This window comes from Phacochoerus africanus, chromosome 8 (assembly GCF_016906955.1).
Source record: "Phacochoerus africanus isolate WHEZ1 chromosome 8, ROS_Pafr_v1, whole genome shotgun sequence".
NCBI lineage: Eukaryota > Metazoa > Chordata > Mammalia > Artiodactyla > Suidae > Phacochoerus > Phacochoerus africanus.
Genome location: NC_062551.1, coordinates 159890102 through 159902439, shown reverse-complemented (window position 1 = coordinate 159902439; position 12338 = coordinate 159890102). Strand labels below are relative to the sequence as shown.

The 12338-nt window shown below is 39.7% G+C and overlaps 1 protein-coding gene across 1 annotated transcript in view; it reads left to right on the top strand.

Moving 5' to 3' along the window:
* Positions 1-12338, top strand: part of OSBPL9 (oxysterol binding protein like 9) — a 177128-nt gene that overhangs the window by 156661 nt on the left and 8129 nt on the right. The window contains 4 exon segments of the mRNA XM_047789127.1: positions 2673-2785; positions 3238-3356; positions 8724-8809; positions 11519-11690. Coding sequence (XP_047645083.1) covers positions 2673-2785; positions 3238-3356; positions 8724-8809; positions 11519-11690 — 490 coding nt within the window.

Here is a 12338-nt window from a genome sequence, read left to right as displayed (position 1 = left end):
ATTCTGTTGAGGTAATTAAGTTCAGAGCTTTGCTTTTTTTTTGATTTATTATCTTATGAATTAATTTTGTACAGGCGAGCCCATTGCAGATAAACCTTTCCTGTATGAATATCATTTTTGCCAGTATTGCTCTTGTTTTATAACTCTAGTCTTTAAATTCTTTTTCCTAAGGTAAATTATGAAATGAATAAATGAGAACTGATCTCATTTTTTTCCATTTTGAGCTTTATTAAGCATTTCACTTGACCCAGATATGGTTTCTAACCTGAGTAAGGATGAAAAGCACAGCATAAATTTATCTCTGACCTTCGGAATTGCATTAAAGTTTTTAGATCAATTGATTTAAAAGATTGATTCTATTTTGATGTTGTATCAAAGAGCCACAAAACTCTTTGAAGATAGTTTTTATACAGCTCTTTTATTTAATGATAATTTGATTTCTCTTACCTAGGTCTTTTATTTTCCATTGGCTCTCAAAGCTGGTGAGGTAGACATTAGTTAAGTACTTTTGTGATATGTACCACTAAATTATCAAAGGAGCAGTATTTAGTTACCTAAGGAGTTTTGAAAAATAGATCAAAAGAAGGTAACCAGGACAAACTATGTTTAAATTCTAATATTAGATAATATCTAATATGAAATAATATTCTAACATATATTCTAATATTAGAATGTTCTAACAGAGGCAGAGCACAGAAGATTTTTAGGATAATGAAACTATTCTAGGCGACACTACAGTTGTAGATACTTATCATTATACGTGTGTCCAAATCCATGGAATGTACAAAACCAAGAGCGAATCCTGCTGTAAACTATGGACTTTGAATGACATTGGCGTGTCTGTGTAGGTTCATCACTTGTTACACATGTACCTCTCTCGTGCAGGAGATTGGTAGTGGGGAGGTTGTGCGTATGGGAGTTCTGCACTTTATGCTCAGTTTTGCTGAGAACCTAAAACTATTTTTTAAAAAATTAGGCGTTTCTGTCATGGCTCAGCAGGTTAAGAACCCAGCATAGTGTCCATGAGGATACCACTTAGATCCCTGGCCTCGCTCAGTGGGTTAAGGATCCGGCATTGCCACAAGCTTTGGCATCAGTCACAGATGCAGCTCTAGTTCTACCCATAGCCAGGAACTTCTGTATGCCACAGGTGCAGCCATAAATAGAAAAAAAAAATCAAGTTTATTCTTAAATAAGAAATCAGGAGTTCCCATTGTGGCGCAGTGGAAATGAATCCAACTAGGAACCATGAGGTTGCGGGTTCGATCCCTGGCCTTGCGTACTAGGTTAAGGATCCGGCATTGCCGTGAGCTGTGATGTAGTTTGCAGACTCAGCTCGGATCTGGTATTGCTGTGGCTGTGGTGTAGGCCAGCAGCAACAGCTCCGATGAGACCCCTAGCCTGGGAACCTCCATATACCTCAGGTGCAGCCCTAAAAAGACTAAGAAAAGAAATCAAAAGGTAAGCAATCAAGGCAAACGATGTTTAATTTGGAATATATAATGTTTTGCATCTACAAGTTTATAATAGACTTTTATGTGTGTGCTATTTTATAAATAATATCTCAGTGTGAGAAATTAGGTTTCTGTTTTTACCCTTAATAGGTAAACTGTATGCCTTTGATCATTCTTCTCTTAATGTAAAAATACTAATCCTGGGTAAGTTATGATCTCAGGTATAATGATATAAAGGAGGAAGCTTTCAAAAGACCCTATTAATCAGCTCATAATATTACTTACCATAAATTTACTTGTGGAAAGTAATATGGTTTTTTATTTTTTAATTTCAGATTCAGTTTTTTAATGACTGGGAAGCGTTAATACCAATGTGGGGCTTTTATCAAAGGATCTCAAAAGTATAGACAAGACATCTTTCTGAGACAAAGTAACAGACTTGCCATTTTTGAGTTTCTGAAAATTGTTGCCAAGAATTTTGATACACCACAGAGTTCCCACTGGTGGCTCAGTGGGTTAAGGCTCTGGTGTCGTAACTGCTGTGGTTCTGGTTACTGCTGTGGCACAGTTCCATCCCTGGCCCAGGAACTTGTGAGTGCCATGAATGTGGCGGGAAAAAAATATGACATACCTACATTTATGCAAAGTAACAAAATTGGAAAATGAACTCTAGTTTTAAACTTGGGTGCAAAAGCAACACTTTACTAATTTTTGATGACCTTTCCACGTGGCTTAGTTGAGCACACACTGTGCAAAAAGCATGAGGCTGACGAGGAGAGTTGAGAAGCATATATGTGTGAATGTATAGAACCAGCCAACTTTAAGAGTGTAGTTTGTTTCTCTCAGCTTTCTGCATAAACTGGCTTTAAGTAGGAGTTTCCATTGTGGCTTAATGGTAATGAACCTGACTAGTATTCATGAGGACACAGGTTTGATCCCTGGCCTCACTCAGTGGGTTAAGGATCTGGCGTTGCCATGAGCTGTTGTGTAGGTTGCAGACATGGTTTGGATTTGGCATTGCTGTGGCTGTAGCGTAGGTTGACAGCTACAGCCTCAACTCGATTCTAGCCTGAGAACTTCCATATGCTATGAGTGTGGCCCTAAAAAGACGAAAAAAAAAATTGGCTTTAAGTAGCTTTATAGTTTAACATCTTACTGTGATTTTATATTGCTTTCTTTAAAGGCTTAAGAAAGTGATTTTTTTTTTTTTTTTTTTAGTTCCTCTGGATCTGCCTCAGTCTTAACACACAGCAGCTCAGGAAATAGTCTAAAGCGCCCAGATACCACAGAATCACTTAACTCTTCCATGTCCAATGGGACAAGTGATGCCGGTAAGCAATCTTTGAGAGTTTAACTTTTTTTTCCCTTAAAATATTTGTTTGAGGGAGTTCCCGCTGTAGCACAGTGGGTTAATGGTCCAGTTTGTCTCTGTGGCAGTGCCGGTTCGATCCCTAGCTCAGCACAGTGGGTTAAGGATCCGGTGTTGCCCCAGCTATGGCATCGTCCACAACTGTGGCTTGGGTTCAGTCCCTGGCCCTGGAATTTCTACATGCTGTCAGTGCAGCCCAAAAAGAAAAAAAAAAAAAATTTGAGTAGTTCTCTTGTGGTGCAGTGGGTTAAGGATCTGGCGTTGTCACTGCAGTGGCTTGAGTTGCTGGCCTGGGAACTTCCATCTGCCGTGGATGTGGCCCAAAAAAAAGTTTGAAAAAAATTTGTGTGATATTGGTAACAGCTCAGATTGGCCCATTTTAACGCCAGTTTAAGAAGTTCTGTTTTCTTTTAGACCTTTTTGATTCACATGACGATAGAGATGATGAAGGAGAGGCAGGGTCGGTGGAAGAGCACAAGAGCGTTATCATGCATCTGTTGTCACAGGTTAGGCTTGGAATGGATCTTACTAAGGTAAGAACCAAATTTAGCATTTGCTGTTCATCTGAGCATGTAAATGTAGACTTCTCAGTAATTGTGTGGTGAGTGTATGCAGATGTAGTACAGTGACATGACTTGTTTATACCTTCGTCTTAAGAGTTAATATATATGTAGATGAGTAAACTGACAATTTTTATAAATGGACAAAATAAGTAAAACTAGAATAATTTTATAGGGGAGTTCCCATCATGGTTGTGGCTCAGTGGTTAACAAACCCGACTAGGATGCATGAGGACATGGGTTCGATCCCTGGCTTCGCTCAGTGGGTTAAGGATCCCGTGTTGCCATGAGCTGTGGTGTAGGTCTCAGATGCGGCTTGGATCCCACATTGCTGTGGCTAAGGTGTAGGCCGGCAGCTACAGCTCCAATTTGACTCCTTAGCCTGGGAACCTCCATATGCCGTGGGTGCAGCCCTAAAAAGACAAATAATAATAACAAAGAAAGAACAGTTTTATAGAGGTAATACATACGGATTGTATGGATTAAGGTTGGGATTTTATTGGGGGCAAGCATGCAGTAGTATCGGGCTTGTTTCATAGTTTTGACAAAACCTAAAGCAATGTAGTATGCACAGAATCAATATGAGCAGAGTTCTCAACTTGGGTCTAGAGGACCTCTGTTGGCATCCTACTTCTGCCCTGTGTGACACTGAACAGGTCACTTCCTCTGTGATCCTTGTTTGGGTTTTTTTAATAGGCAAAATGGACGTACAGTGACCTACTTTACAGGATTCTTGTAAGGATTGGAACAGTTAGTGGAAAATTGTATGATACACTTTGAGCCATTTAATTGCTGTGGTTCTGGATTTGAATTTAAACTTGGAGCTCTAAACAGAATGCCTGTGGTATAGGAGACTGGTGTATAGGTGCCTGTAAAATCCCTGCCACTGTGCTCTAAGCCTCATCCTTTTACTAATGTCCACCAAAGCGCTGCAGAGTAGATGCTGTTGTTAACTTCATTTCATAGATGAGGAAACTAACGTTCAGAGAGGTTAAGTCACTTGGCTAAGTCCTGTTCAGTGGCAGAACTGAGAGTCTTAAGATTTCTGGTCAAAGGTTTCAAAATCTGTAAACTAACCTGTAATACTTCCCAGTGTTTATAATAAAAATTTTTACCACAGATCTAAATGAGAACAGAAACACAAGAATAGGATTAATTCATGAAACAGACACGTGCTGAGAATGTTCTAGATAAGAGAATATTGGCAGGAGCTTGCCCCTAGAATTTTTTCAGTGATCATTAAATTGATCACATAATTGCTAGAGAAGAATTGTCACTCCAGATTTGAAAGATAGAGCTTAATTTTAGATGTCGACATTTATAATGTATTTTTTTTCTACATCTTCCACCTTGGTTGGTTTGGGTCTCCAGTAATAGGAGATCTACCTAAATGGTATCTTGAACAATACTAGGTATATTGTCTCATGTAATGAGAAGTCCAGATGTAGGGTAGTTCCAGGATTAATTTGTGGTATGTCAACAGTATAACAAAGGCCCGAGGTTCCTTCTGTCTCTCTGCTCTGCTATCCTTAGCCTGCTACCCTCAGATCCATCTCTTCCTCATTGCAAAATGACTGCCATACTTCCAGTCATCACATCTGAATGCAGTTATGTCAAGGGACAGAAAAATAACTTATTTTCATGAATAATTTCTTTTCCAGAATTGGCCCATCAGGCTTCCAATTGAGTCTCATTGGCCAGAGCTAGGCATATATGCACACCTAAGCCAGTTACTGGCAAAGGAGGGTAAACGATTGGTTTGGATTAATCTACATTCACCCCTTGAGATCTGGAAGGGCCCTGTGACTCTCATGGCAACATAGAGCCTAAACCTGAACTGAATCAAAGTTGTGTTACTAAGAATGCGCATAAGCTGCAGAAGTGTGTCCCACAACCAAGTGCGTAATTCTTGTCTCATACAATTTCTTTTGCCAGATGGTCTATATTTGGGTTTGTAGCCACTACAAGTTTGTTAATTTTTTTGCCAAGTTAGCTATTTAAGAAATATTTATTGACGTGAATGACTCTGATTGGCAGTGGCTTTTAAAATCTTGTTTCCCTTGTGCATTCCAAAGTATTATTATAATAATGCCTTGGGAGTTCCCATTGTGGCTCAGCGGACATGAACCTGACTGGTATCCATAAGGATGTGGGTTCATTTTATTGCTTTAAAATACTATATTTTTTTAATTGGTAAGGTTAGTTCTTCTTCATGCTTTCCCTTTTCAGAATGTCTTGGCATTTTTGTGGTTTTTGTCCACATGAATTTTAGAATCAGTTTTACATACACACACGCACAAACTTACTGGGATTTTAAAATTGGAGTAGCCTTGGAGTTCCCTTTGTGGCTCAGTGGTTAAAAAAAAAAAAAAAAATACACTGGTATCCATGGGGATGCAGGTTTGATCCCTGACCTCGCTCAAGTGGTTAAAGGATCCAGCATTGCTGTGAGCTGTGGTGTAGGTCGCATATGCAGCTCGGACCTGGCATTGCTGTGGCTGTGGTATAGGCTGGCAGCTGCAGCTCTGATTCGACCACTAGCCTGGGAATTTCCATATGCCGCAAGTGCAGCCCTAAAAAGAAAAAAAAGAACCAAAACTTTAAATTTGTGTCTCATTTTCCTATTTTTTAAAAATATTTTCAGAGTTCTCATTATGGCAGAGCAGGTTAAGGATCTGGTGTTGCCACAGATACGGCATAGGTCACAGCTGCAGCTCAGATTCAATCCCTGGCCCAGGAACGTCCATATGCCAAGGATGCAGCCATTTTTAAAAAATCTTTTTTTCTCACTTCAACTATTTTCTAAAAAGTTATTTTCCAAATATATTGTGGGGTTTGGAAGTACCATAAAGTCACATCCCATTTACCTCATTTGATCTTCAAAACAGTCCTAAAGTTTTAGGAAGACATATGATTATCCTCCTTTTTACAGAAACTTAGAGAAGACGAATTAGTTTTCCAGAGTCTCTTGATACTAAGAAGTGGCGAAATAAGTACTTGAACCCAGATTGAAGAAAGTTAGCCAGGTCACTTTCATCACTGTTCCAACAGTTTGACATAATGACTCATATCAGTATATTGCTTTGAAAACATTGAAAATCTGTTGAATGAGAGTTCTCAAGAAAATTTTCAAATAGAAAGAAAAAAGTTTTTTTTAACTGCACATGAAATTTATGATTTTTAGCGATTTCTTCTTTTTCAAAGTGCCTGTTCAGTTCTTTTGTTCATTTTCAACTGGCAGCAGTTATGTTTTGTTGATTTGGGAGAGCTATTTATATATTAAGGTATTCACCCCATCTTGTTCTTCAACAGTCTTAACTTAGTTACACTTAGGATTTCTGTGTTTTTCAAGAGTGGTAGGAAGTTGTGCCAAGCTTACCTGCCACTCTAAGGATATTTATATTGTGAACATACATGTTCTGTGGAACATTTAAACTTTGGAGTCTGATAATAAACACTCTAAATGTTAGAACCCTGGTGTTCCTTTCCAAGCCTGTGTTCTGTCGTCCCTCTCTATATACTCAGCAGTACTGGTACACTGGTCAGTCCCTGTCACACTCATTTTCTGTCTCTGTGTCTTATTCTTCTGTCTAGTTTAGCCCACTCTCTAAGGCTTTTCTCTAGCCTCACTTGAATAAGTTTTGCCCTTATTCTGGTTCCCCAAACAAAACATGATCTTTCCCTCTTCTGAATGTCAAGGGTTCTGGAGCATCTTTTGTATGATATTTATCACATTCCACCTAAAATTTAAATGCTGGTATTATTCTGTCATACTTGCCTTTGCTGCCACTATAGCATTTACTACTGGATTTTGAATATAGCAGATGTGCAGTAATTACTGCACTGAAAGGAATTTTTACTTCCTATCATGCTCCACTTCCATAGTGAATAATGTCTAATCTGATACACATTTTAAAAATCCTTCTTCCATTCCCTAATGAAATCTTCCTTTTTTAAATTGGTTAATCCTAATCTTTCTCATTGTTTCCCCATATTCCAATTTGTTCTTTTCTTTACTTTCTCCTCTGCCACATTCCCATGATGAAAGAGTTGGTTGAATCCCTTTTTTTTTTTTTTTTTTGCTTTTTAGGGCCGCACTTGCGGCATACGGAGGTTCCCAGGCTAGGGGTCGAATTGGAGCTACAGCTGCCAGTCTGTGCCACAGCCACAGCAATGCAGAATCCGAGCTGGGTCTGCAACCTACATCACAGCTCATGGCAACGCTGGGTCCTTAACCCACTGAGCGAGGCCAGGGATCGAACCCGTATCCTCATAGATACTAGTTGGATTCGTTTCTGCTGTGCCACAATGGGAACTTCTGAATCCCGTTTTTATTCTCTCCTTTTGTTTATTCCTTCAGTTACTTATTTAAAATTTTCTTTCTTTGTAATAGTAGCCTAGGGTGCAAGTACAAATAAGTATGGTCCTAGTATTCTAGGAGCTTATTGTTTATTTGAGAAACGCAGATCCATAAGTAGACAAATTTCCTAATGCACTTATGATGTTAGAGAAGCCACAGTAAAGACCGTGTGCAGAACCGCCCCCCCACCACCCCCTGAAGTTAGGCAGAGCGTTTTGAATCCCACTTAGTAATGGGGCAGTGAGAAAATGTCTCACCTTTTTGAGCTTCGTTTTTCTCCTCTATAAAAATAAAGGTGGAGTTCCCGTCGTGGCGCAGTGGTTAACGAATCCGACTAGGAACCATGAGGTTGCGGGTTCGGTCCCTGCCCTTGCTCAGTGGGTTAACGATCCGGCGTTGCCGTGAGCTGTGGTGTAGGTTGCAGACGCGGCTCGGATCCCGCGTTGCTGTGGCTCTGGCGTAGGCCGGTGGCTGCAGCTCTGATTAGACCCCTAGCCTGGGAACCTCCATATGCCGCGGGAGCGGCCCAAGAAATAGCAACAACAACAGACAAAAGACAAAAAAAATAAAATAAAATAAAATAAAGGTAACAGTTTCTTCTAAACAGGATTGTTGTACAGTTTGATAAGATAATGTATATGTGATGCCCTAGAAGGTCCTAGGTATTAAAGGGTTGCTGCTTGTTATTGCTACACTGATTCAGGGAGCTAAAGGGATGTTGCACAAAGGAAGTGACGTTTGAACATTCAGAATCTCTGTTTTCCATCTGCTGGGCAGGTTAAAGTGCATTTCTGAATCAGAACAGTTTGGGAAGTAGTTATCAGAAGCATGCCTGAACAGTGTTTGGTGGGTGTTACTATCTTTAGAATGAGTTTTTTGTTCTCATTTATGTTTTTTTTTTTTTTGGCTTAAGTACTTCAGCAGTCTGTTTATTTGCAGTGGAATTTGATCCTCAAGGATCAAATACGTATGTTTTTCAGGTAGTTCTTCCAACGTTTATTCTTGAAAGAAGATCTCTTTTAGAAATGTATGCAGACTTTTTTGCACATCCGGACCTGTTTGTGAGGTATTTGACTTAATATAGTAGTTTCCAATTTTCTAAAAAGGTGTTACTTATTAGCTCTCTGCCATTGCAAGATAGATGAATTCCTTTTTGCCTTTCAAACATATCTGGGGAAACGTGATTTTGAATATTTTGTTTGTACTAGATGCCTGTTTGCTTAGGTTATTTGTTGGTAATGTTGTTAGGCCACCAAGTTAAGCACTTTAAAAAATCTTAAGAGCCTGTTAATAATGTGGCCAGTATTTATGGAGCTAAGGCTAGGATCCTCTTTGATCCTGGGATTGGTAATCAATCACTGTTAAGGTAGTTACACTATATCCTGATGAAGTTCAGTTGTCTGAGTTCAGCAGACTTTTCTCTCCCACCTGTTGTTTGCCAGACACTTTATTATGAGTTGGAAAAGGAGAGTCAGTGTCTGCCTTTGAGGAGTTTATAGTCTAGTGTCCAGATTATAGACGGATTCATAAATTTCAATACAAAGCTTGCAATATTAGATATATGTGCAAAGGACAGAAGTAATCCAAATGTGGGATTGATTTATAAGGAGGTCAGTGAGTTCACACTGCCTTGCGGTGGTAGCAGAAAAATTTTCTTTATAACAGAATATTCTAATCCGTCCTCTCTGATTGTATTATTTGGCTTTGAACTGTGGTTTACTGAAACCAGATTCGGATAACTAAGTTTCACAGTGTGTGGACACATTGGCTGACAGTGATGCATATCTAGTTGATGAAGATTTTGAGGGCTACTTAACCAGTTCCCAAAGGATAGAAATTCAAATAAATGTGACACTGTTTAAATTAATACAAAATTGAACAAATAAACTATTTATTGGTAACATTTGTAAGCAAAGACGGAAACTATCAGTTATTCACTAGATGAAGATTGGAGATTTAAGGATAGTTTTGTTTTTGCTTTTTTGTCTTTTTAGGGCTGCGCACGCGGCACATGGAAGTTCCCGGACCTGGGGGTCGAATCAGAGCAGTAGCCACCAGCCTACACCACAGCCACAGCAATGCTGGATCATTAACCCACTGACTGATGCCAGGAATCAAACCTGTGTCCTCATGGATACTAGTAGGGTTTGTTACTACTGAGCCATGACAGGAACCCCTAAGGATAGTTTTTATGTATGAGAATTTAAACTTTGAGATCCTTAGAGAATCCATTTAAAAAATACAAAAGTACAGCTAAAAAGCCAATAGATAAAGATTAATTATAGTTTTAAAAATAAGTAATTCCCCCAAAAGAAGGAAAGGAATGGAACAAAGAATAAAGGGGATAAATAGAAAACAAATACCAAGATTGCAGAGTTAAACCCAGCTATAACAGTATTATACTAAACGGGAATGGTATACATGTTCGGAGTTCCCGTCGTGGCACAGTGGTTAGCAAATCTGACTAGGAACCATGAGGTTGCGGGTTCAATCCCTGGACTTGCTCAGTGGGTTATGGATCTATGGTTGCTGTGAGCTGTGGTGTAGGCCAGCGGCTACAGCTACGATTCAGCTCCGACCCCTAGCCTGGGAACCTCCATATGCCGCAGGAGTGTCTTTGAAAAGACCAAAAAAAAAGAAGTAAAAGTAAAGGAGGAGTTCCTGTCGTGGCTCAGTGGTTGGCCAACCCGACCAGCATCCATGGGGATGCAGGTTTGATCCCTGGCCTTGCTCAGTGCGTTAAGGATCTGGCGTTGCTGTGGCTCTGGCATAGGCCGGCGGGTACAGCTCCAATTCAACCCCCTAGGCTGGGACCCTCCATGTGCCACTGATGCAGCCCTAAGAGACAAAAAGACAAAAAAAAAAGAAAAAGGAAAAGTAAAAGAATGGGCAGAGACATATCATGCAAAACACTAAATATAACAAAGCTGATATCAGACAAAGGATGCTTTTATGATAGAAATATCACCAGAGACAAGTAGAGTTATGTCGTATGATAAGAACCAATTTATCAAGAATAAATAATAATCCTAAGTATTTAAAACAGCTTCAAATTGTGTGCAGCAAAAATTAATAGACAAGTTCACCCTCAGGGTTGGAAATTCTTCCCTTAGGAGTTGATTGAACAACAATCACTCTCTCCCACCCACCCCCAAAAAATCAGTGAGGCTGTAGAAAATCCAGTTGACTTTTCTAAAATACTACCAGACAGTTTGTATAACACAGTTTTTTTAAGTTCACATGGAACATTCATCAAGCTAGACCATGAACTAGGAAGACTTAATAAATCTAGAATAACTGGAACCATACAGAATATAGTTACTGATCATAAAATAATTCAATTTGAAATCAGTAACCCAGATATATCCAGAAAATCTCCAACTATTTCGCAATTAAACAGTGCACTTATATGCATGAAGTTCTGGAACGAGCGAGACTAATGGTACTAGAAAACAGAGGCAGTGATTGCCGCCCCAGGGTAGGGGTGGGAATTGCTTGGAAAGAAATATCAGGAAACTTGGAGGTAGTGGCAGTGTTCTCTATCTCAGTTGCATGGTGATTGATTAAATGGGCAGATGCACTTTTCAAACTCATCAATGAAGACTGTTGTGTTTAATTATGTATATTATACCTCAGTTTTTATAAGAAACTGAGCTAGCTCCTGGTGCTGGGTCCTCTCTCAGTTTGGGCTTAGGGTGGACTCTCCTGAGGGTGCTGCATCTGCTTGTATCCTGTCAGAAAGGAAGACGTTACACTTTGTCTTTCTCCCTTGTAGTATTAGTGACCAGAAGGATGCCAGAGACCGAATGGTTCAGGTTGTGAAATGGTACCTCTCAGCCTTTCACGCAGGAAGAAAAGGATCTGTTGCCAAGAAGCCCTACAACCCCATTTTGGGTGAGATCTTTCAGTGTCACTGGACACTGCCAAATGATACGGAAGAGAATGCGGTACGTTCTGCAGTGATGTTTTTATTGACCTAGTGCTTAGATACTTAATACTTAGCTCTGTGTACTGATTCAAGACTTCATTTTATTTGGGGGCAGAGAGTAATGGCAAAAGCACTGATCAAAAGATGTTTGCCACCCATAGAAGAACGGTGTTGTTCAATCAGCATAGTTCGAATAGCATGAACAAGGGGAAAGAGTGACATGAGACAAAGAGATTTTAGAAATCAGATCATGCAAGGTCCTTGTGGAGCATAATAATTTTATGGCTTATCAGGAACTCATTTTTGTTTTGAAAAGGTCATTATAATGATTTTGCGAAAAACCAGGAGAGACATGGTTGATTCAAGCTGTATTTTGGAGGTAGAGCTGATAGATTGGGGAGGTAAGGGAAAGGGGACAATCAGAGGCGTCCTTGCATGTGGGCTTCAGTAATTGGCTGGTGCCATTTAGCATAAAGGAAAAGACTGAACTTGGGGAGGGACAAATCCAGAACTCAGATATGATGTATGAGAGATCTGTTGGCTCTGTCAGTGGGACTGTCAAATAGGGAGTTAGAATTAAGCGTCTGGAGTTCAGGGAGACGTCTTGGGCGGAGATGGGGCTTTCAGAGACTTCAGTATATTTAGATGGCATATAAAGCCCTGAGAT